Below are 25,734 nucleotides of genomic sequence, written 5' to 3' on the forward strand. Positions count from 1 at the left end.
GGTTGCACATCACCTGGGAAAACACTAAAACCCACTGAGCTTCTGTAAGCAGATTAGATATGGGAATTATATTTCAATGAAGCAGTTTTTCTATAGTGATAACTTGAGGACACATAGTTCAACTAAGAAGTGAACTCAAACGTATACCTTTTTCTGAGGACATGCCAGACACTCCAGACTGTGTTTATCTGTTTATTTAGAGCTGAAGCAAAGAGTTAAAATTATAGGCTGGGTCTAGAGAGGTGGCTTAGTCAGGAAAGGGCTTGTGTGTACCTACAGAAAAGGCCAGGAGTGGTAGTGTGTGCAAGTAACCCCATTGTACTGGGGAGGAAGACGGGATCCATGGAGCTCAGTGGCTACCCAGCCATGCCCCATCTGTGAGCCCCAGGGGCATGTGAAACCCTGTCTCGACAGATAGGTAGGTAGGTAGGTAGGTAGGTAAGTAGGTAGGTAGGTAGATAGATAGATAGATAGATAGATAGATAGATAGATAGATAGATAGATAGATAGATGCATGCATACATACATACATACATGGATGGATGGATTGATGGATGGATGGATGGATGGATGGATGGATGGATGGATGGATGGGTATAAAGTGATCGAGACACCTGACAGCGAGCAACCTCTGGCTTCCACATGCATATGCACACACACACATGTCCACACACTCACATTAGTTTTATTCACTAGCTCTCAGTTCCTGGCGGCTGTCATCAGACTAGATTAGCAGGAGGGCATCGCATAGCCATGGAGTTACTGATGGTTTAGTGATTAAATGAAATCTGGTGCAGAATGCAGGCAGGCTCTAACTAATCTAAAACAAGCTACAGAACGAATCAGAGGAAATAGCAGAGCGTTGGTGGCCACGCCTTTAATCCCAGCAGCTCTCAGGAGGATCTCTGAGTTTGAAGCCAGCTGGTCTACACAGTTCTAGACCACTGCAGGCTACACAGAGAAACCCTGTCTTGAAAAAGACAAACAAACAAAAACTAAATTAGAGGGAATAACTGGAATCATGAAACTATGGTTCGTGAAAGAAGACACAAGATATCCCTCGAGAGGGAAGAACAGAGGTGGAAGTTGAGACATTACTTCTAGTTTATTTGAATTCCTGCAAGGCCCCAGGCCAGCTGTGGTGGTTCACAACTTTAATCTCAGCACTCAGGATGCAAAGACAGGCAACTCTGCTAGTTTGAGGCCAACCTGGTCTACATAGGGAGTTCCAGGCCAGCTAGGGCTACACAGTGAGACCCATCCCCGCACCCCCCCACCATGTCAACAAAACAAAAACGTACTCCAAAACACACATAGGCTGGGAGATGGCTTAGCCGGTAGAGCATTTCTCACATGAGTATGAGGACATGAGTTCGGACACCCAGAACTGAGCACTGTGAAGCCTCTGTCTCCAGTGCTGGATGCTGGTGATGAGTGTCAGGGACCATCCTCTGAGACTGACCCTGAGCAGTCACTAGCCACTCTCTGAGGACAGTGCTTGGTAATGGCATAGACAAGTTTGAAGATGATATTCTATGCAGGTGTCAGCTACATGTCAAAAGTGCAGGCATGAAGAAGCAAGTATAGATATGGAGAAAGGAAAGCCAATTGTTAATAGGAACTCTGAATGCTGTGTACAAGTCTTTGCGGTGGGTTGGGTGTGTGTGGAAGCCAGAGAACAAATGTGGGTAACATTTCACAGCTGACCACTTTGTTTTTGAGTCCCTTAAGGAGTGAGGGCTCACCAATTCAGCTAAGCTGGCTGGCCAGCAACTCACAGGCATTCACTTGCCTCAGCCGCCTCAGCATTGACACTAAAAACCCACCACCACATCCAGGTTTATTTTGCTTTGTTGTTTTTAGTGCATGTTCTAGGGTGATTATCTCTCCAGCCCCTGAGTTGGGAATTTTTTTTTTTTTAAAAAAAAAAAAGGTTCTAAATCTGTGTCCACATTAGTCTCACATTAGTCATGTATTGCTTTAATAATATAAAACTAATAGTTAACATGGAAATGTGGGAGATGGTTAAGGGTGAGCCTGGAAAGGGAGGTGTTGGAACAGTGTCTCTCACAACTGTGGGAGAAACAACTGAGGTCACTGAGAGTTGGCAACATTGATCACCATGTGCTGTTGGGTTAGTGTCACATAAGGTGCATAAGGTTTCTTGTTCTTCTCTTCTATAGTTTATTTATATATTTATTAATTGTTACAGTTTTTCATTTCCTTTCTTTGAGTTTTATTTCTTCTTATTTTATGTGTACGGGTGTTTGCCTGGATGCATGTCTGTGCACCGTGTGTGTAGTGCCCATGGAGGCCAGAAGAGGGTGCCATATCCCCTGGAACTAGAGTGAGAGACAGTTTGGAGCTACCACATGGGTGCTGGGAGCCGACCTAGAGCCCTCTGGAAGGGTCTACCACTCTTAACTGCCAAGCCATGTCTTTCAGCAGCTAGTGGGTCATTTCGAGTTAATACCTACAGATCTGCGGCCTCCTCTGTGTAGCTTCTGAGTCTACTGACATGCTCATCTCATGAGAAGCCCATGGCGAAAGTTGGATCTTTTATATTTATCATCCATGCTTGACAATAAATAAATGCTTTATATTATTATTTTGCATATTTAAGTCTACTACATCATTAGTTGTTGATTTGATTTTATCAAGAGATAAAAGTCTCATTAGGTTTCAGATGCCTGGGCTCCAGCCATTCCCAGTCCCTACCCACTCAGAGTCACTGCGACTACAACTGTCAGCTACCACATTCAGCTCTAATTATTTTTCCCCTCTCTATTCTCCTATAGTTATAGATGTTACCCTTCTGTCCACAGGTGCATCCTAAGTGTGGAAGACCGGGATTGTAAGTGAAGAGAGTCTGCTGCTACAATGCCCCGGAGCCATTCCGTGGGATCTGTGCCGTACATCAAAAGGTACTGTGCAAGGCTCTCTGAAGCAGCTGCCTCCTATTTTACAGGAATAAGTTGTGTTTTCTGGGCTTTCTGTGGTGAGATTTTGCTACCTTTGTAAGAATATAAACACATAAATAAGAAAGTAGGGCATATATGGATGGAGAGATGGCTGGAGTTAAGAATACAAGCTGTCCTTGCAGAAGACCTAAGCTCTGTTCCCAGCACCACATAGGACAGCTCCCAACTACCTGTCATTCCAGCTCCAGGAGGCTTGGTGCCCTCTTCTGGACTTCACTGGCACTGCACCCACATGGACAAATCCACAATTTACACACAATTTACAAAATGAAATAAATAAATGTTTTTAAAATGTTGTATTATTGAAAGTGTGGGATTTTTAGGCCTGAGAGATGGCTCAGTTGGCATTTTGTTTGCATTAAAAATGTGAAGTCCTCACTTTGATTCTCCCCCCTCCCCCAGAACCCACATAAAAAGCCTGGTGTGGTGGCACAGACCTATAATCCCAGCACTGTGGAGATCGACACAAGAGGCACCCTGGGGCTCCCTAGCCAGCCAGCCTCACTGAACTGATGAGGTCTGGATTCAGTATGAGGCCGTGTCTCAGAAAGTGAGATGGAGAAGCAGTTGAGGAGAAGACCTTTGCTTCACCTCCTGCTTCTACATGTGCATACGTGGACAAGCACATGCCCACCCACATGAACATGTATGCACATAAACACACACACACAGCACACATACATGTCATCGTCGCTAGGGACCAGTCGCCCCATCCTCATCATGCCTGGTCTGATGAGGTTTTCTGTGGTAGCCATTTCAGTGTGTGTGAGGCAGTATCTCATGGTTAGGTTTGTGTGTCTGAGGAGTTACTGCGTAGGACCTGTCATTGGCCACTTAGACATTGTCTTAGTCAGGGTTTCTATTCCTGCACAAACATCATGACCAAGAAGCAAGTTGGGGAGGAAAAGGTTTATTCAGCTTACACATCCACATTGCTGTTGATCACCAGAGGAAGTCAAGACTGGAACTCAAGCAGGTCAGGAAGCAAGAGCTGATGCAGAGGCCATGGAGAGATGTTCCTTACTGGCTTGCTTTTCCTGGCTTGCTCAGCCTACTTATAGAACCCAAGACTTCCAGCCCAGGGATGGCACCACCCACAAGGGGCCCTACTCCCTTGTTCACTAATTGAGAAAATGCCCCACAGCTGGGTCTCATGGAGGCATTTCCCCAACTGAAGCTCCCTTCTCTGTGATAACTCCAGCCTGTGTCAAGTTGGCACACAAAACCAGCCAGTACAGACATCTTCCTTGGTAAGAGGTACTCACTCCAATCTTTCACACATTTTTAAAAAAATGAATGGTGGGGGCTGGAGAGATGTTTCAAAAGTTAAGAGCAACCGGGCAGTGATGGCACACGCCTTTAATCCTAGCACTTGGGAAGCAGAGGCAGGTGGATTTCTAAGTTCGAGGCCAGCCTGGTCTACAGAGTGAGTTCCAGGACAGCCGAGGCTACACAGAGAAACCCTGTCTCAAAACAAAACAAAACAAAACAAAAGCTAAGAGCACTGGCCACTCTTGCAGAAGACCTGGGTTCAGTTCCCAGCAGCCAGATGCTGGCTCACAACCACCTGTAACTCTAGCTCCCGGGGATCAAATGCCCTCTTCTGGCCTCTTCAGGCACCAGGCATGAACATGGTACACAGATATACTTATGGACAGAACACCCACACACATAAAACAAAATAAAAAATAAAACTTGAGGGCTGGCGAGATGGCTCAGCGGGTAAGAGCACTGACTGCTCTTCTGAAGGTCCTGAGTTTGGATCCCAGCAACCACATTGTGGCTCACAACCACCCGTAATGAGATCTGACGCCCTCTTCTGGTGTGTCTGAAGATAGTTACAGCAAATTATGCTGGAGCGAGCAGGCCAGAGCGAGCGCAGCAGCAGAGGTCCTGAGTTCAATTCCCAGCAGCTACACCCATGATGGCTCACGGCCATCTGTACAGCTACAGTGTACTCATACACATAAAATAAAATAAATAAATAAATAAATAAATAAAACTTGAATTGCTAGTAGGTTTTGAGAAGTTTTTATAATTTGTTTGCAAGTGAGCTATACTTTTGCACAGGCTTTTATGTGGTTTTTCATGCTGTAATGAGTCTCTAGAACCTCAGACATGTCTAATTTGGATGAAGTCTAATGTAGATTCTACTTTCTGAGGACTGCACCATTGTTTCTGACCTGAGGGTAGTACAGCCTTCATTTCTGTTCTGAATGATAATACTTTTACTCTTTTCTGGGGCAGTCGTGTAGTCTGGATGTGATTCTCCCTCATATATGGGCTAGAGTTGCTGGTGAAGCCTGGATGTTTATTTGTGGGGAAAATCTTATATTTCAATGTTTAAAATAAGCTGTTATATTTATTTTTCCATGTGTGTTTCTGGACTAACTCATGAAGTTGTCCATGCACCATAGTGCATGTATGGAGGTCAGAGGCTGACCAGCATGCCACAGTGCACATGTGGAGGTCAAAGATTGACTTCATGAGTTGTTTCTAGTCTTCCACCATATGGCTTGGAGGAATTAACCTCAGGTTAGGGGCAAGCATCTTTATACACTGAGCCATCGTACCAGCCCAAATTTTAGTTATTTTACTTCAGATCATTTCTTTCGTGACCAGTGATTGTGTCTTCTGAAGTAGCTGACCATTTCTTCCAAGTCCTTTCTTTGTACAATGTTGTTTCTTGTTCCCCAGTGCCGGAGAAGCTGTGCTGATGTCTCCTCTCGCCTTCCTGATTAGTCATTTGTTTCTTCTGTCTTTTTTTTTTAATTAACAAAACAAATCAATTTGACATGAGATTAATAAATTCAGTTCTTTTTCTAAAAGAACTTTGCTTTTGTTGTTTTTTATTTTTCATTTTTCTTTCTTTCTTCTTCTTCTTTTTTTTTTTTTGGTTTCTCTGTGTAGCCCTGGCTGTCCTGAAACTCACTCTGTAGACCAGGCTGGCCTTGAACTCAGAAATCCGCCTGCCAAGTGCTGGGATTAAAGACATGCACCACCACTGCCCGGCCCCTATCTTTTTTATTTCAGTGATGTTTCTCTTTAACCTTCATTATTTCCTCTGCTCATTTACATAAAAAGTGGCTTTTTAAAGAAATAAACACACAATGCAAGCTGAGGTCACTGACTTGAACTCGCCTTACTTTCTATGCCTTCTATTCCCTGTAAGGTCAGCAGGGTGATACAATTTGGATACATTGTGCCTGCCTTTGCTTTTCCCTTTACATTTATTTGATTGCTTCTCTTTTGAGACAAAGTCTTACTCTGTAGCGCAGGCTAGTGTCAAATTCACAATGACCCCTGCTCCCACCCCTACCCCCCCACCTCCCCCCCATTTCAGAAGCGCAGGCACTCAGGTCACAGGCCATGCCCCCTGCCCTTGCCCCACCCCGCCCAGCTGGACTTGCATTCATTTTCAGTTCACTCAAAGTGAGTTCTTATATTTATATCTCCATTTGCTCTTCAACCCAGGGATTATATTTTTAAGATTTTTTTTTAATGTGTGTGGATGTTTTGCCTGCATGTGTACCTGGGTGCCATGTGTGTGCCTGGTACCCACAGAGGTCAGGAGAGAGCATCAGATCCCCCAGAATTGGGAGTTACAAATGGATATAAGTTATCATATGTGTGCTGGAAACTGAACAGAGGTCCTCTGGTAGAACAGCAGGCTCTTAACCACTGAGCCATCTCTCCAGCTCCATAATTTTCTTTTAAAAATTATTTTAATTTTTAATTATTTTTTAATATAGAATATAGTTATTCTTCAACAGTTTCAAACATGTAAACAAGGCATCTTAACCTATATACCCCATTAAGTTAGTGTTTAACCACATACGTTAAGGCCCTGTTCAGAAGTATCATTATGTTCTCTAATGGATCCATTCCATAGCATTATCAATATCATCATCAATGCCCTTCACTGTCAGTAGTAACCTGCTTTGAAATCTGCTCATGGTAACAGTGAATTTTGTTCACTCTAGAGCAGACTTATATCCTTTTGTGTCCCTTGACTCTGAGCTCATCTAGGTCTCCCTATTTGAAGCATGTATATATGTGTGTGCATGCATGTTTATATATGATTTGTGCATCCATGTGGCTTGTGCTGAAATGATGCTATTGCCATACATTTTCAGCCTAGCGTCTTTATAACATACTCCAGGTTCTCTTCCTCCAGACTTTGAGCTGCCACACTCTTCACAGCTCACACTGCATTGTGAGGTTGGGGTGAATGATCAACTGTCTGGTAAAGACATCTACACAATGGGAACCTCACGTAGCTCACCACCCAGCTCCCTCTTACATTCCCTTCAATCCTTTGCACACTCCTCTCTAATGTGGCTTCCCTCCTGTCTGAAGGACCCCCCTCAGCATCCCCATAGTGTGAGCAGCAAGGCCCCACATTCCTTCAGCTTCACCTGCATTCTGAAGCCTTTATTCTGCCTTCACTCTTCAGAGGTGAAGGCACCTTGATGGGCTATAGAACTTTGAATTTGGCTTTTTTTTCTTTTTTTCTTTTGGCACTTTAAGAAAGGTGTTCTACTGTCTTCTCGATTATAATATTTATGACCAGGAGTCTGCTGAGTCTGCTGTCTCCTTTCTCCTGCTTCCTTTACAAAAAATGTCTCCTTTATCCCTGGACTGTTTGTCTCGATCCTCTGTTGCTGTGATAAAATATCCTGACAAAAGGCAACTCCAGGGAGAGAAGGTGCATTCTGGCTCACAGTTCAAGGCTGTAGGGTATAGGGGGCAGGGAAGTCAAGAACAGGGATGGAGCTCATGCTTAGCTCACTTCCAGCCCAGGATCCCAGCCCAGGGAATGGTTCTGCCCACAGCGGGTGGTCCTCACACCTCAGTTAATCTAGTAAAGATAATCTCACCAGGAATACCTCAAGGCCCCATCTCCCAGGAGATCTGGAACCTGTCCCATTGATGGTTGAGATTAGCCATCACTCTTCTTTTATAACTTGATCAATTTGTTTTTAATATTTATTTCTATATTGGGAGGGGTTGCCTGCAAGTATGTCTGTATACTGTTTGAGTGCCCGGTGCATAGGTTCCCATGGAGGTCAAAAGAGGTTGTTGGATTCCCTAGAATTGGAGTTACTTGTGGTTGTGAGCTACCTGGTGAATGCTAGGAATTGAACCCTGGTCCTCTGGAAGTACAACCAGTGCTCTTAATCCGAGTCATTTCTCCAGCCCCTTACCACACATTTTGAACACTTTTTTTGTAATATGCTTGCTGTAATTTCCTTCATGTGTCTTGTTCCTGACTTTTTATAGACAGCTAAAAATCCCAGAGTTTCTAATTCTCACCAGATTTGTAAATGCTCCTCACATTATTTCTTCAAAGAAATATTTTTTATTTTATTTTTTTCTATTACTTTTTTATTTTATGTATATGAGTGTTTTGCCTGCATGTGTGTGTATGCACTGTGTGCGTGCCTGGTGCCTACAGAGTCCAGAAGAGGGCATCAGATCCCCTGGAACTAGAGTCTAGTTGTGAACAGGCATGTAGGTGCTGGGGATCGAACCCGGATCCCCTTAAGAGGACCCAATGCTCTTAACCACTGAGCCACTTCCCTGGTGCTCTCTCTCTTACATATCCTTTCTCTCCTTTACAGATGCCTGCTAGTCAGATACAGGTTGCTTGGAGGTTTCCCTGGCTGAGTGCTTGCTCCCTTCCTCCCTCCCTCCCTTCCTCCCTCCCTTCCTCCCTCCCTCCCTTCCTCCCTCCCTCCCTTCCTTCCTTCCTTCCTCCCTTCCTTCCTTCTGTTCATCTTTCTTCTATTTTTTATGTGAGTTTCATATATTCATTCAAACATACTCACTAATTTTTTCCACATTACACCCCATGCAGCGTGTTTTTATCCCAGACATTGTATTGTTCTCTCCCGATGCAGGCTGAGTTTGCATCTCTTACACCTGTCCATCTCTGCTTTACGTGCTCCTTACTCCCTCTGACTGTCAACACGAGGGCTCCAGTCACATGTTCACTGCCCTTGCACTGTCTCAAGTTCAAGGCCAGTTTGGGCTACAGAGTGAGCTATTCAGGTGGCCCTATCTTGGGCTAACATGGCTTCCTCACTGCCAGTTCACAATACAGACTTGAGGGGAAGCTGCTGGGGTCCCCACACCCTCTAGACTGTTCCCTTCTATTCCAGCTGTGCTCCATGAACTCTTTATCACCAGAGTTACCTCAGACTCTCATGGTTCTCACTCGCTATCACAGGATCCACCAGCCTCTACCTGCTCCACCCTGTAGCTATCCTGGGTGGACCCCCGGGCTCCTGGGGCTTGCCTCTGCTTCTCGTATGCCAGGGATTTTTGCCCTTTGCCTGCCAGCCACTGTCTTCAATTGCCATCCTACGGGTATTTCATCTGATGCTTTGATTGTTTCAGATGACGGAAAATAAATAAATCAAGTGCCTGTTTCTCCATCTTGGCTAGAACCAGAAATCTCCTCATTCTATTTTTGAACTTATTAATTATGGGTAGTCAAGCTTATTGATTTAGCGTACAGTGTCTGCTCTGCCGTGGTGCTTAGTAATTAAATGTTCGCTCATCATTTATTCTGGGAGGGTTTTTTCTTTTTCTTTTTCTTTTTCTTTTTTTTTTAGGATCTCTCTCTTTTTTAACATTTATACATCTATTTCTTTAAATAATCATTTTGGTCTGTAACTTGACAGAAAAAGCTCTGTTTTCTCAAAAAAAAAAAAATGATTGTTAGTAACTTAGCTTAATCCTAACCGAAGCCAAAGTATTCAGAAATTCAAAATGCACTTTAGCACTTGAATTTCATTTTTCTGAAAGGGAATCTCCTATCCTATCCTCTGTCATGCATGTCGTACATGGCCTCCCTGGTTTACTCCCGGATTCCTTCTGTTCTCAGAACACGGAAGGAGACCCACTTTCTGCTGCCCTCTGTGCCCTCAGCTACCTTACCGACAGGCGCCTCCATTTAAAACACTTTCCCAACAGTATTGACTTGGCAGCTTTGTACTTGATGGTCAGTATCTGAAGATCAGCAGGACCGTTGCCCAGGACAACAGGTGCCGTGTGGGCAAGGCAGACCCTGTTCCTGTGCAGAGCCTTTGGTGGCACCCTGTTCCTGTGCAGAGCATTTGGTGGCACCCTGTTCCTGTGCAGAGCCTTTGGTGGCACCCCGTTCCTGTGCAGAGCCTTTGGTGGCACCCTGTTCCGCACAGCATAAAGGCTAGATTTCTTAATGTGGTTTAAAGGCTTTTTGTGCTCTTCCTTGGCTTAAGACCAGCTTCATTATTTCTGCTTCCAACTTTCCCACACATCCATATTAAGGGAACTACATTTATTTTCCCTAAGAAGGCATGGCTTTTGACTTGTAAGTTTAAAAAAACAAAACAAAACAACAACAACAACAACAACAACAAAAACCAGGCCAGACCAGTCTTCTATATGTTATGTTATGTTGAGAGACATTTCTCTTTTTGGGTGTCTGTTGTTCCATTTACCGAAAGTCCAGTATAAAGATAGAGAGGGACACAGTTTCTGACCCCAACCCCAGGCCCAGCACAATGCTGGGACAATCCTAAGCATGCAGTATATACTTACTAAATGAAGGAATGAAGCCAGCCAGTGGCTGGATAACTTAGTTGGTCACCCACATATGCTAATGACTCAAGGAAACTGAATTTGTGAAGCTATGCACACTGACACCCAACCGTCATATCACAAGAGGAAATATATCTACCAACATTGTCACCTTTGCTTCCTTAGCTGGTGACTTTTTAACAATCTAGAATATCATATATTGAAGAAAAACAGATTTATTGACTAATTACTAAATATGTAACCTGGTTAGTCAGGGGGTCAAGGAAGAAACACAGTCTATACTATAATTAGTTCAAACAGAAATAAGTGCTGTATGTGTGCAGCAGAGGCTATTTAGAATAAAAATTTAAAAGAGGAAAAATAACATCCCAATATTTTTCAAAAATTAAGGGAAAGAATAGAATCAACACAGAATGAATCTGTGTACCAACTGGTAGGTCAATGCACAGACAGGATGTCAGAGGGCATCTTGGTCACATGAGCTTCTGGCTGAAAGACAACATCCCATGGCAGCCATAGCACAGACCTTTCTGTCCCATCTCAGGGACCACCAGCTCTGCCCTTCAGGATTTACATAGGCATACATATCCTCAGTCAATGTTAGAGTTTCTACCATCCCCATGGGGCAGCTGCCTCCTTGACTTGTCCCTGGCCACACCTCCTGGGAATCCTACGTACATGAAATCATCTCTCAGGCTGGCTTTGTTCATTTAACATAATGCTTGCAAGATCCACTCACACTGGAGCATGACTATTACAAGATCCACTAACACTGGAGCATAGACTTTTACAAGATCCACTCACACTGGAGCATGACTATTACAAGATCCACTAACACTGGAGCATAGACTTTTACAAGATCCACTCACACTGGAGCATGACTATTACAAGATCTACTAACACTGGAGCATAGACTTTTACAAGATCCACTCACACTGGAGTATAGAATGTTACAAGATCCACTCACACTGGAACATAGACTATTACTTTCTTCTTTTTATTTTTGTCTTTTTGAGGCAGTTTCATGAAGCCCACACTGCCCTCAAACTCACTGTATAACCAAGAGTAACTGAGCTCACAGTATACCAGCTTCCACACTGCTGGGACTAAGGGCACACACCACCATACCTGGCCCTTTATTTCCCTCTATGGCTGTTGTATTCCATTGTGTGGGTAGACCACACTGTTTTCACTCACCAGTTGCCGAGTGTGGGGTTATATCTGCTGTCTGGCAATTAGGCATAATGTCCCTTGGAAACGTGTGTGAGTTTTTGATGTGAATGTCTTTTCCTTTCTCTTGAGAATGTACTTGGCAGTATTAGTCTTTTTTTTTCCTTTTAGCTTGTGTGTGTGTGTGTGTGTGTGTGTGTGTGTGTGTGTGTATGTATGTGTGTGTACACGTGTGTGTATGCTTGAAAAAGCAAAATAGGGTTCCCTGGAGCTGGAGTGGTTGTGAGCCCTGTGACAGGGTGCTGGGAAGAGAACTCCAGTCCTTTGGAAGTGCAAGCAGCATGTGTTCTTAACCACTGAACCATCCCTCTAGTCTCGTGGTGTGAATTCCTGAGGCAATGCTAACTTCAGCTTCTGGGGTTTGGTGGGTGGTTTTTGTTGATGGTGATGGGTTTGTTTGTCTGTCTGTCTGTTAATGAACTCTCATTCCCAAGCTGTCTGCACCACTCTGCATTCCTATCTGCGGGCTCAGAGTCTCCTTTCCCCAGCTCCCAGTGTCTGTTTTCATACCTGTCCTAGTGAACATAAAATTGTTTGGCTATGGGGTTTGATTTTTGTTTCTGATGAAGATGTCAAGCTTCAAAACATATTTTCATAGTCACTTGTAGTCTTCATTTTTGTAAAGTAAGGTTTATTTAATTCCTATGCCAATTTTAAAATTTGATTTTCTTGTCCTTTCACTGTGTTGTGTTTTAAGATGGTCTTCTTTGTTACATTTTATATCTGTTTGGGGCAGGTGGGTTTATGCATGCCAGTGTGTACATGTGGGGGTCAGAGGGCTTGCGGGGATTGGTTATTTCTTGCCTTTGTGGGTTCTGTTGACGAAAACTCAGGTCATCGGCCTTAGTAGCAAACTGCCAAGCCATCTTGTTGACCTAAATAAATACTTTTAAATATTGGTTTGTGCTTGTATCATCATCAAAAGTGTGTTAGAAAGAACTGAATGGCAAATCTCATTTTTCTACAGGTACTGAAGTTTCATAAGAATAAAAGTTGTAGTCAATGAGAGAGACAAAAGGACTGAGCCATCAAAAAGCATCGTGCTTGCCACACCGGCCACCATGCGTAAAGGGGTACTGAAGGACCCAGAGATTGCCGATCTGTTCTTCAAGGATGACCCTGAAGAGCTTTTTATTGATTTGCATGAAATTGGACATGGGAGCTTCGGAGCCGTGTACTTTGTAAGTGGTCACCCACCTAGAGTAGGTTCAGTAAGGCTGAGTTCTGCTGTCTGCTGTAGAACATGCTTATATTCCATATAGAGATGAGGTCACTGTGGAAGTTGGTTCCAGAATGCTAGCCTCTATCCCTGGGGTGGTAAGGCAGAGTGATAAATTTGAGTCCTGTATGTTCTGGAGACATTGTCTCCTTCAGCCTCTACTCTCTATTCCTCTAACCCTAACCCTCCAAACCCTTGTACCGCTTGTTGGTTCTGTGTGTTTCAGCTCAAGTGTTACTTCAGAAAACAGTATTTACCATTCAACTCTTTACCTCTTAACACTCTTTGTTTATGTGTAGTTGTATTCTAGCACAGTGGCAGTGACACAGTTATGTGTAAGAGTGGCTGGTTATTATGTCCCTTCCCCTAAATAATTTGTACCATGATAAGCAGGGGTATGACCATCTCATCCATCACTGTGTTTCTAGGAACTAATACACTGACTGCCAATGGTAGGAATGAAATAAATGTAGGAGATTGGATGTGTGGGTGGATGGATGAATAGATGGACAGACAGACAGGTGGGTAGATAAATGCACAGACAGATGGATGGGCGGGTGGGTGGGTGGGCGAGTGGGTGGATGGATGGATGGATGGATTGGTGGATGGATGGATGGGTAAATAGATGAACACATAAGTAGTTATGTAGAGATATTTGTTAACAATCACAAGAAGTCACTACTTTCTAGTACAAGGCTATTCCTAACTCCAAATCCTCGAAGTGGCTGAGATGGGGCAAAGACCATTCACCTGGAGCTGGACTTGTGAAACGTTCTTCCACCTGGAATGGTAGGAGTCTGCGTCATCAGAGTAACTCGTGTGACTTGAAGGGCATTGGTCTATAAAACAAGTTAGGAGTAGAGTGAAGCGTCAGCCCTGGCCCCTTCTTCCGTAATCCTGTTTACAGTCACTGTTATGTGGTACCTCAGCCTCCGCTGTCCAGGTACCGCTCTTCTTTAGTTGTCCTTCCCAGTAGTTGCCCGGCTCCAGGGGCTAACTCCTGGCATCATGACTCATGTTCACCTTGTTGAAGAAGACTCATAGAAATGCTAGCACAATGCCCTGTGTACAGTGGGTACTAAATATGTCACTTGTACAGTGGGTACTAAATATGTCACTTGTTGCTATGCTCAACTGGAGACATCATAGAGGGGCCCAGAACACTTTGATGCTCACAGTGACCATTATTACTCTGTATTGCCTGTGTCTAGAAGTGTGACCCCTAAGAACATGAGGAATTCAATGCTTTAATAAGAAACTTTTAAAAAGTAAAAGAGCCAAGCCTCATGGTCCCTCACCTTTAATCCCAGCACTTGGGAGGCAGGCAGTTAGTTCTCTGTTAGTTTGAAGCCAAAACCCCGTCTCAATAAAACAAAACAAAAAAAACTTCACCCCTTTGTCTACTGTGGACACATAGGCTGGGCCTAAAGGAAGAGTTTCCCGTTGGTCATCATACCTGTTGACATTTATTCATCATGTCTGTCACACCAGCCTTCTGGATCAATGGTCCTTCCTCTTGTTACTCACACTAGGGGGTATCCAAGACCTTACTGTCCCCTTTACTGCCCCCTTGGTTTCTGTCTACTGCATTTGCATCAGTGAGCTAGAAAAATTTTATATATATATATGTATATATATATGTATATATATATATATAAAATTTTTCTATATAAATTATATACACACATATATATACATACATATATATACATACACATATTTATCTTTAGTGCATGCATGCAGCCTCTCTTCTGTCCTTCATCTAAGCTAGAGTCTTGCTATAGCCACCAATGAGGAGCATCTAAGCTCTGTCCTATCCTTTCTCAGTCTTTCTGTCACTGTCACGGGACCATGTGCAAGCCTTTGTGCTGAAATGTTCAACACTGCCCTCCTCTGCTGACTCCTGTTCATCTTTGGGCACTAAGTTTAAACCTCATCCTTTCCAGAAAGGCTTCCCCTCCTAAGTCATGTCTTCCACTGTGGTCCCAGTAGATGGAGGCACCCACCACCCTTGCTTTAGAGCACCTGGCACATCTCATCCATCACTGTATTTCTAGGAACTAATACACTGACTGCCAATGGTAGGAATGAAATAAATATAGGAGATTGGGTGAGTGGGTGGATGGATGGATAGATGAATGGATGGACAGATAGACAGGTGGGTGGATAAATGCGCAGAAGGATGGATGGGTGAGTGGCTAAGTTGCAGTTTCACACCTGTCTGTGTCTCTGGTTGTCTAGCTTTGGGTGTTTTGGTTGGTTTTTTTGTTTTTGTTTTTTGTTTGTTTTGGGTTTTTTGTTTTGTTTTGTTGTTGCAGTGCTGAATGTGGAACAGGGCATGTGCACTCTAGGCAAGTGGCTGGCTACACGTCCATCCCTGCTTTGACCCTTTATCCTATTTGAGGAGAGATGTGTACTGGACATACTCAAAATTCTATCCCTACCATTTAGCATAGTAACTAACAAAGTGTGAAGCCTTTGTCCTGGACCTTGTAAGATGGCCCAGTGGACAAAGGCGACTGCTACTAAACCTGACAACCTAAGTTCAGTTCCCAGGCACTCCATGTGCACAAACCTGACAACCTAAGTTCAAACTACTACCAGGGCCTATGCAGTAAGAGGATCAAACCAGCTCCTGCATGTTGTCCTGTGACTGCCACATGCACATGAAGGCACCACCAACACCAGATCCATAAATAAGTACAAAAAGTATTAGGTATTTGCTAGTTAGAGGAATGAATGATAGAAACACGGTTCTTGGCATGGCTGATTAGTATTTTTCATAAACCAGAGTTTTATGACTTATTATTTACTCACAGATTATAAACCTAGCCAGTCTTAAAGGTCAGATAACCATAATCATGCAGAATGTAGCATGGGGCATTGTAAGAAGAGATTGTGTAGAGTCTGCTGTTGTGCAGTGCTTATCACTCTGCATTATTGTTATTATTATTATCCTTATCCTTACCATTACCATTATTATTATACTAAAGTGCAATGTGGCCACACAAACCTCACACACCTGTGACCCCAGCACTGTCAGGTGCAGAGGCAGGAGGATGAGTGGGGGGCTCACTGGCAGCTAACCTAGCTCCAGGCTCAGTGAGTGACCCTGTCTCAAGTGTACAAGGTAGAGAGAGATAGAGCAGGAGACTCAGTGTCCTCCTTTCACCTCTGCACACGCAAGCACATTCACAGGCACATACCTACACATACACAGCACCTGCATGTGTCTGTAGGAAAATCAGCGTGGAAGCCAACAGATAGGTTATAAGTACCCAGAGTGAGTGAGGTTCAACTAGTGATGGCTCTGTAGACTTAAGGGAGCAACACCAAACAGCCCCGACTGTAAATGTCCTTCATGCGAGATTACATAATGGCACTATCTAATTCCATTTGGCTCTCTCTCCTCTCTCCTGCTCCCTGACCTTGTGATAATGGAGCTCAGGCCTCACACACGCAGGGCATGGCAAGTGCTCTCCCACCAAGCTGTATCTCCAGCCGGCTTTCTTTCTAGAAAAAAAAAATGATTCTGTGACGACTATGATTTCTTTGTTGTTGTTGTTGTTGTTGTTGTTGTTGTTGTTGTTGTTTCAGGATAGAATGTGGCTCTGTGACAGAGCATGCACTACACATGGTTGTATTTTTGTTTATGGTTCTGGGCTGGAGCCCAGGGCCTCACTCATGTTAAGCAAACACTCTATCGGTGACTGACTCCAGACCAAGGGAGTTTTGTTTTTAATAGAAGTCTCTCTGTACCTTGTAAATCAGTAATTATTGTGTATATGTGCCTTTCTGAAGGCCTCCAGAATTGAAAACAGTCAACCAATAGATATTTTTTATATAGTAGATCCTGTCACCCTAGTGAGCATAAAATTATTTTAATGTGCATCCATTTTCCCTGCATTTTAGCATGAGGAATCTGCGGTGATCCTATATCTTGGATCCTGTACTTAGTGAATAGTACAGGAAAAAACATGAGGGGGTGCATTTATCTGTGGATTGCCTGGTTGTTTTTTTTTTTTTTTTTAAGATTTATTATTTTGTTGTTGTTCTTGTTGTCTATATGAGTGTCCACATGCATAGTGTCATGTGTTTGCAATGCCCACAGAGGCCAAAAGAGGACACCAGATCTCCTCAAACGGGAGTTATGGCTGCTTAAGAACCTCCAAGTGGGTGCTAGGAGCCAACCCCAGGTCTCTGTGAGAGAGCCAGAGCTCTTTCTTAAGCACTGAGCCCTCTCTCACCTCAGGGTCAGGTTGTTTAATATCATGGCTGATCTCATATGCTTAGCCAGTTCTCTGCTGTTGGGCATCTAACAAGGTATAACTAACTGAACTTTAGTAAGTTTGCTTTTCTTTCATTTAACTGTGTGTTTTCTTGAAGTCTAGCCCCTTTTTGTAGCATAACTCTCACATAATACAGCAAGGAATACAGAGAAGTCACTCCCATGAAGGCAGGGTAGAGTGGTTCTCCAGCTTGCCAGTGGGGGTGCCTTTAAACTTCAAGCTGCCCGCTCAAACACCGCAAGGCTCAGAGCATAAGGGAACTGGGTATCATAACTTCTTCTTCCTCCTCTCTTCATCACAGGCAACAAATGCGCACACCAACGAGGTGGTCGCTGTTAAGAAAATGTCCTACAGTGGGAAGCAGACCCATGAGGTGAGTTAGCACCAGGCCTAAGCAGAAATGTCAAGGTAGGATGAAGTTGGCAACTCCACAGTTCTGGCGTCCTGTGCTGAGGAAGGCAGCTAGTTCCTAGGGTTGCTGTGTGTGTTCAGAGGTCACTGGAAGAGAAGAGTCCCCTGTTCGTACCACAGTGGCGTGGTCAATGTCTAAGATAATGAACCTGCTAGATACCTTCTTAGATAATTCTTAGACACACAAGACAAAGCTTTCCAAAAATGTAATCCATAAAAGTTACCTAAGCATTTAGCACAATTCTTTTCTTTTAAACTCAAGGACAATTTTATAAGAGTTTAAAAGAAAACCATCCTAAGAGAAGTGAGCTGTGCACCTCAGTGGCTGCCTGGTAAGAGGGGATCACAGAGAGGAGAAGGGAAAAAAAAATGTCACTTAAACTAGTGTGGAGGTCAGGCATGTGGCAGACAAAGAGAAAAAGTAAAGAGGCCCAAAGTGTCAAGGAAAGCAAACCTAGGAAAGAAACAGGGTGGGTGGCGGTGGTGGCAGAGCACGCTTTTAATCCCTGCACTTGGGAGGCAGAGGCAGGCAGGTCTGAGTTCAAGGCCAGCCTGGTCTACAGAGTGAGATCCAGGACAGCCAGGGCTACACAGAGAAACCCTGTCTCAAAAAACAAAACAAAACAAAACAAAACAAAACCAACAACAATGAGGGGTTGGGGGACAGGAAGAAGAAAAGAAAAATTATGCTTTTCAGAGTTACTCGGTGAAAATGGCCAGGTCAGGAAGCTGCATAGCTGTAGCCAAGAGAACTACTGGCCACATTTTGTCACTTGTGGACCTCTAGTAAAGCCTTCTGATACTGCATCTCAGCAAATAGCTTTGCAGTGTGGACCATGGATATGAGTAGGGGTTTATATTTTGATACATTTGATTAGAAATTTGGATGAAACTGTATAGCACAGGGTAACCAACTGGTTCATTTATTAAGCATTTACCTTATATCCATCCAACACAGAAAAAGGTATGTATGCATGTATCTATCTAATCTATGTATCTATGTACATATGTGCACACACTTGATAAATACTCTTTTCAGTTTGAAAATTAAACATATTTTTCTTGTTTCCATAGAAATGGCAAGATATTCTTAAGGAAGTTAAATTCCTACAGCAACTGAAGCACCCGAACACCATCGAGTACAAAGGCTGTTATTTAAAGGAGCACACTGCATGGGTGAGTCAGACTTTATTCTCTCTTCAAAATTACTTATTTGAACCATAAAGCTATGACCCCTGTCTGTCCCATTTGACCTTTGTAATCGATTATTTAACAGTTGTCTCTGCTTGCCAGTTTGTCATATGGTATGGATTCCATAGGACTAATGCCAGTCTAGCTGTTGGAAGAGAACATTGAGCAAAGAGATGATAGATTTTAAATGTCAGTGTTGACATTTAAAACCAAAAATTAAACCCTTAGTCTCCTAGAATTTTTAAACATGATTATTTTATTTATTTTGTGCATGCATGTTTGCCTTGACACACATGTGGAAGCCAGAGGACTTGCGGAAGTTGTTTCCACAAAATGTCTGCCAGGAATTGGATTCGAGTCACCAACAGCCTTTACCACCTAGCCACCAAGCCAGCTCTCCTCTCAGAATGTTTTTTTTTTTTAAGACATTTATTTTTATTTTGTATGCATGAGTGTTTTGCTTACATATATACCACACGTGTTTACAGTGCCCACAGAGGTCAGAAGAGGAGATGGTCGTGAGCTGCCATGTGGTTCTGGGAGTAGAACCCGTGTCCTCTGCAAAAGCAGACAGTACCCTAAACTGCTGAGCTGTCTCTCCAGCCCTCATTCTAGAACTTTTATCTTTGCTGCTTCTACCCCCCCACCTCCACCCCCACCATTCCATTTGACTAAAACTCTGGCGTGTTCCTCAACACTGTCCCTATACAATTTTTACAAAATGATACCACCACCGCGTACCTGGAGTGGGAAGCTCTTCCACACATTTTAGGTTTTCTTCTAGGTGACTGCCACTGCTTGACACTAGCATGTCACATACCATTTAGAATATAAAGGTATTAAGCTTCGTAGTTAATCACATTGGCCATTTTAGCTTAAGGTCCCATATACCTGTCTATGATGGGTTGCTTGTGACATCAAGGCCTTTTGGGACCCCATTGCCAACAGGAAATGGACATTCTGTTCCTAAACATTATGTGTAAGCACTTCTGCTCGAGCAGTTCATTTCAGTGTGTGTGTGTGTGTGTGTGTGTGTGTGTGTGTGTGTGGTGTGAATGCCACAAGTTGAAAGTCAGGTGTCTTCCCCAGTCGATGTGTTGAGACAGTGTCTCTCACTGAACCTGGAACTTGCCAATTTGATTGGACTGGCTAGCCAATGAGCCCCAAGGAAATCCCCCTGTGTACATCCCCTGCACTGCGGTTACAGGCACATGCCGTGTACCCCACCTTTGCCTAGAGACTGAGCTCTGATGCTCATGCTTGCAAGATACAAGCGCTTTACCCACTGAGCCATCTCTCCAGCCTCCAAGCAGTTTTTCAGCTGCCTAGAGCCACTGTTTCCTGCCTGAACAGATGTCAATCAAAGGAGCTTCTTACCTGGAAATCAGTTCCTCTGGGCAACCCCAGCAGCCTTGGAGGAGTCTGGAAAGGACAGGATGAACACTGCACATTGCAAGAAACCAGAGTCTTGGCAGAGCTTTGGGAGCTCTTCCTCCAGGCCTGCTTGCTCTTCAGTTACACCGAGGGCTAGCTAGTCTGGTTACCTGGTTTCCATCCACAACTAGTTTGACTACTTAGTTAGAAAGTTCTCCTACACAACTGAGCTGCAAGAGCCAGGGAGACAAATGGCACCAAGAGGGACCTGGCCATGTAGAAGAAGTAAAGGGAGTGGAGACCTACTCAGTGCATAGCTGGGCTGCCAAGGGCTCTGTGTGGGGGACCCAAGGAAAGCACTTTGAGTGGTGCTGAGGTGCTTTTAACATGTGCTTTTGAAAGACTAGGAACGAAGAACAGCTCACTCCTGTCCAGGGTTAAAGTTGTATCAGAACACGGTAGCTCTCCACAGGACTCTGACTTCACTGTGATGTACAACCAACACATACTTTGGGAAGCACATTCCCAGTTTAGATTTTGATCCTTTTCTGGGCTGGCATGTGCACTACAGTCCTCCCTGGTAATACCAGGCAGTGCTTGTTTCAAGCTTTAGACAGTGTGGACACAGAGAACTGTTGACTGGGGAATTTCCCTTTTTGGAGGTGGGGAAAGATTTTGAAACAGGGTCTCACTATGTAGCCCTGGCTGTCCTGGAACTCACTCTATAGACCAGGCTGGCCTCGAACTCACAGAGATCCCCGTCTCCGTCTCCTAAGTGCCAGGGTTAAAGGTGTGTGCCACTACAGTCTGGCAATTGGGAGGTTTTTGTTTACATTTGGTGTTGAGGATTGAACCCCAAATAAATCAGGTGCAAAATCTTGAGTTCTGGCTGGAGGGATGACTCAGCGGTTAAGAGCACTGACTGCTCTTCCAGAAGTCCTGAGTTCAATTCCCAGCAGCCACATGGTGGCCCACAACCATCTGGAATAGGATCCTATGCCTTCTACTGGTGTGTCTGAAGACAGCTACAGTGTATTCATATAAATATAATAAATAAATAAATCTTAAAAAAAAATCTTGAGTTCAACACCGATCTTTCTGGTTTGTATATTCCTTGACATGTTTTCTAGGTTACAAATTTTATCTTGTAACAAACAAATGAGTAATCAAATCTATACACTTAAAACCTATTATGAAACAAAGCAATATGGGAAGGAAATTATCAGGTCGTATCCAGCGGTCTCAGCTTGAACATCTACAAGGACCATGTCTACATCAGCCCTCCTGGGCTGAGGCCAAGCCCAAAGCGAAGGTGACAAGAACTGAAATGTGGAAGATTATGAAAAATCAGTTTGTTATCAGGCAGCCAGACAAGGCAGGTTTAGGGCAGGCCAGATATTTTCCATCTGATGTTCTTAGTGCCTCAGCTGCTTGGTTGTGTGCTTGGTTGATTGGTTAATCAGTTGGTCAATTGGGTACTTGGGTTGGCATGTGCTTGGTTGGTTGCTTGGTTACTTGGTTGGTTGTTTGCTTGGTTGGGGTTGGTTGGTTTGTGTTTGGTGGCTTGGTTGGTTGATTGGCTGTTTGGTTGGTGTTGTAGCTATTTGGTTGGTTGGTTGGTTGTGTGGTTAACCTGAGGAACTTCTTATTAACTTTTATTATCCTGATCTTTCAATCTGTTCCAGTTGGTGATGGAGTACTGCTTAGGTTCAGCCTCTGACTTGTTAGAAGGTAAGCATGACATCACTGCTTCTTCTGTTTTCCCTCCATCATGTTCTCCATGGGGCTGGAGAGACAGCTCAGCAGCAAAAACACTCTGCTGTCTCAAGGACCCAGTTTGGCTCCCAGGCAGACAGCTGTAACTCCACCTCTGGGGACCTGGCATCCTCTTCTGGCCTCCATAGGCACCTGCACTCAATGTGCACACACATACCCATGCACATGCAGGCTGCACACACACACACACACACACACACACACACACACACACACACGGACACACACACACATGGACACGGACACAGACACTAAAATAAAATCTTAAAATAACAAACAAAAAAAATGTTATCTATTTCCAGACAAATAGGCATAGTGCAGTTTAAGCCTCTGATTGAAAGGCAGTTAGTTTAAGGGTCACTATATAGACATAATCTGCAGTATAGCTGATGTGTCTGGGTGATTTCAGCAGTTTCCTATTATTGAGTACATGGTCATCCAGGGCAGGCATTGCTGAAACGGTTGCTTAATATGGTACGGTAGCCCTAACCAAAAGCTATCAAAGCCATGCACAAATGTTGCTGTCTGTGCCTTTCCAGTATCACAGTGGACATGTACGTGAGAGGGGAGGTGCTGTCAGCTCGTGTTAATATCTACCCATGTGCTAAGTCAAGACAGAAATAAGCTCCCCTACCACTGCTGCTGTGTGTGACCAGCAGCTGTGTTTAAAATTCTATTTAAAGCCGGGAAGTGGTGGTGCACCCCTTTAATCCCAGCACTTGGGAGGCAGAGGCAGGTGGATTTCTGAGTTTAAGCCCAGCCTGGTCTACAGAGTGAGTTCCAAAACAGCCAGGGCTACACAGAAAAACCCTGTCTCGAAAAACCAGAAAAAAAAACAAAAACAAAAACAAAAACAAATTCTATTTAAAAACTGTCTGAAACCACCCATGACCTCTCAATAGAAATTGCCTCATAGCCTCTTAGGTCAAGGGTAACTATTGGTGACTTTGTGGCAGAAGCAAGCAACGTGGCCTAGAACACAGTCAGGAGGGACTGATAAACCTGGGCCAGCTGGGTCAGAACCGACATTGACCAGTCAATGAATGCCCCAGGCCTATGGGGTTTATCTTGTTGGCTTCATCATTGTACCCTTGGTTTCCTCATCTACTGCTAACACTGTGCACAGTACAGCTTCCATGCGCTTAGGTGAATAAGCTCTCCAGTTGTCATTTGGTAAAGTGTATGTAACTGTGTGGTGTGGAAGGCTGACCATCCATCCTGACCTCTCTCCTTCTTCCTCAGTTCATAAGAAACCACTTCAGGAAGTGGAGATTGCTGCTATCACCCATGGTGCCTTGCAGGGGCTGGCCTACCTCCACTTTCACTCCCTGATTCACAGGTAAGTCCAAACCCCAGCTCCCTTTCCCAGCTCCATGACTCATGGACTACTGGAGTCAGCATGGGGTCCAGTGTTTGCGGGGTGGGGCTAAGGGATCACTGGAGGCAAATGGGTGCCTTCCGGCCTCTCCCATATCCCTGCGAAGACAGCACCCTGTTATGTTTCAGGGACTGTTTATTTGTTGTCTGTGGATGCTGCTGGCCATGTTTAGTTTTAAATTTTTTTTTTCTCTTTTGAGACAGGGTCTTGCAGTATAGCCCAGGCTGGCCCTGAACTCATATTAATGTAGCCCAGGTTGATCTTGAACTCCATTTGTTCTGCCTCAGCCTCCAAAGGGCTGGCATTTGTGGCATGTACCACCACACTTTGCTTCATGTGTAGGCTGCTGGCCTCCTGACGGCACAAGGAAATCTGAGAACAGTAGTTGGTTGACTTCCATGCACAGAATAGCATCATGCTGAGCTACCCCTTCTCTGTCGTAGGGAGCGGGTGCCTCCCATTCCTTACACTTAGAAAGGCTCTCAGCACCCACATGGTGGCTCACAACTGCCTGTCACTCCGGTTCCAGGAGGTCTGGTGGCCTCTTCTGACTTCTATGAGGACTCTATCTATGCACATGGTACACATATGTGCTCATAGACAAATAATTTTTTTAAAGGCTAGACTGGAGTGTATGTAGCTCAGTAGCAGAATATTTGCATAGCACACACAGGCTACCATATATCCCAGGCACCATAAAAAAAAAAAAAAAAAAAAAAAAAAAAAAAAAAAAAAAAAAAAGTTAAATAGACAAAGAACCAGTCCCAACTGGTAAATACTGGTTAAACCCATTTACCATTTTATCACTGAACTTAGCAAATTTTTGAGGTATGTTTCCTTGGAACCATGGTGTCATTGCTGATTCTGACTCCCTTGGACCTCGGCTGGATTTCATCCAAAGCTACAGTTTAGTTTTGTGTTTACGTTTCTTACTTTAGTCAGCACAATGTTTACGAAAGAAATAAAAAAGACTAAAAGGAACCGGGCAGTGGTGGCGCACACCTTTAATCCCAGTGTTTGGGAGGCGGAGACAGGCAGATTTCTGAGTTCGAGGCCAGCCTGAACAGCGTGAGTTCTAAGACAGCCAGAGCTGTACAGAGAAACCCTGTCTCGAAAGATTAAAAAAAAAGATTAAAAGGGTTTTTTAAGGTTTTTCTTTTAACATTCATTGAATTCAAAAATGAAAGCCAGGTATGGTGGCACACACCTTAATCCCAGCACTTGGAGATAGAGGCAGGACAAACTCTGTGAATTCAAGGCCAGCCTGGTCCACAGAATGCTTTCCAAGACAGCTGAGATAACATAGAGAAAATCTGTCTCAAAAAAAAAAAGTTTTTTTTTTTTTTTTTTAAAGAGTATCATAGCACAGTGGCATGTGCATATATTGTAATCTCAGCACTTGGGAAGTAGAGGCAGAGAAATAGAAATTCAAAGCCAACCTGTGCTACCCAAATCATTCAAGACCAGCCTGGACCATATAGGACCTGTCTTCAAACAAAACCTGAATACCATTCATCTCATCTTCTTATTGCTTTGTGAGATGTTTCATTTCCAAGCCCTTCTTTTTATGAGAATAAACCGTACATTTGTTTTCAGTCCTACTGCCCAGTGTCATCTCAAGGCGGAAACTGTCATTCCAAGGGAAGTTTCGGAAACCCTTAAACCCATCGCTTTCTCTCCATTTTCCCAGCTGTGTCTCCACCTGTCAGCTTGCAGCTCATGGTTCCCAGTCCTCAATATTCTTCATCCCCATCTTAAGAAACACAAGGGTCATCCGCATCATCCTTCTTCCTGAGTTTTCAAATGGCTTTTCCCCTAACACCTCACTGCATCAAACATCTTTAGTAGCAAACCAGCTGCAATCTGCCCTAGGGATGCTGACTGCAAACTCCTAACCCTTAACCCTTGTCTGTTTTGATCTTTCAGGGTCTTCTCTTCTCTGTACAGTGTTATTTCTTAAATAACACCTTTTCTGTAACCCGTACCCTCCCATGCCTTAGAGTGTCCAGCTGAGGGACCCTGGTCAGGAGAGCAGTGCCAAGCAGTACCCTCCCATGCCTTAGAGTGTCCAGCTGAGGGACCCTGGTCAGGAGAGCAGAGCCAGGCAGTACCCTCCCATGCCTTAGAGTGTCCGGCTGAGGAACCCTGGTCAGGGGGCAATGCCAGGCAGTACCTTTCCATGCCTTAGAGTGTCCAGCTAAGGGACCCTGGTCAGGGGGCAGCGCCAGGCAGTACCCTCCCATGCCTTAGAATGTCCCGCTGAGAAACCCTGGTCAGGGGGCAGCGCCAGGCAGT

General features: G+C 44.1%; 1 protein-coding gene and 1 long non-coding RNA gene across 3 annotated transcripts in view; one reads left to right on the forward strand and one right to left on the reverse strand.

The window, feature by feature from the left end:
* The window catches only part of Taok3 (TAO kinase 3), a 165,469-nt gene that overhangs the window by 66,514 nt on the left and 73,221 nt on the right, over window positions 1–25,734 (forward strand). The window contains exons 3-8 of one of the 2 annotated variants that reach the window (XM_031337622.1): window positions 2,826–2,924; window positions 12,769–12,982; window positions 17,611–17,682; window positions 18,795–18,896; window positions 21,971–22,016; window positions 23,304–23,400. In XM_031337622.1, coding sequence (XP_031193482.1) covers window positions 12,863–12,982; window positions 17,611–17,682; window positions 18,795–18,896; window positions 21,971–22,016; window positions 23,304–23,400 — 437 coding nt within the window. In that variant the 5' untranslated portion in view covers window positions 2,826–2,924; window positions 12,769–12,862. Of the gene's footprint in view, window positions 1–2,825; window positions 2,925–12,768; window positions 12,983–13,701; window positions 13,810–17,610; window positions 17,683–18,794; window positions 18,897–21,970; window positions 22,017–23,303; window positions 23,401–25,734 lie in introns of those variants that run through there. The other variant, XM_031337623.1, reaches the window with a different exon arrangement.
* On the reverse strand, window positions 12,894–14,111 carry LOC116068278. Its single transcript, XR_004109523.1, has 3 exons — window positions 13,945–14,111; window positions 13,771–13,859; window positions 12,894–13,110 (listed from the first exon to the last, which is right to left on the reverse strand). It is a non-coding gene; the product is annotated as an uncharacterized LOC116068278 (long non-coding RNA).

Source organism: Mastomys coucha, unplaced genomic scaffold, assembly GCF_008632895.1.
Source record: "Mastomys coucha isolate ucsf_1 unplaced genomic scaffold, UCSF_Mcou_1 pScaffold22, whole genome shotgun sequence".
Classification (NCBI taxonomy): Eukaryota; Metazoa; Chordata; class Mammalia; order Rodentia; family Muridae; genus Mastomys; species Mastomys coucha.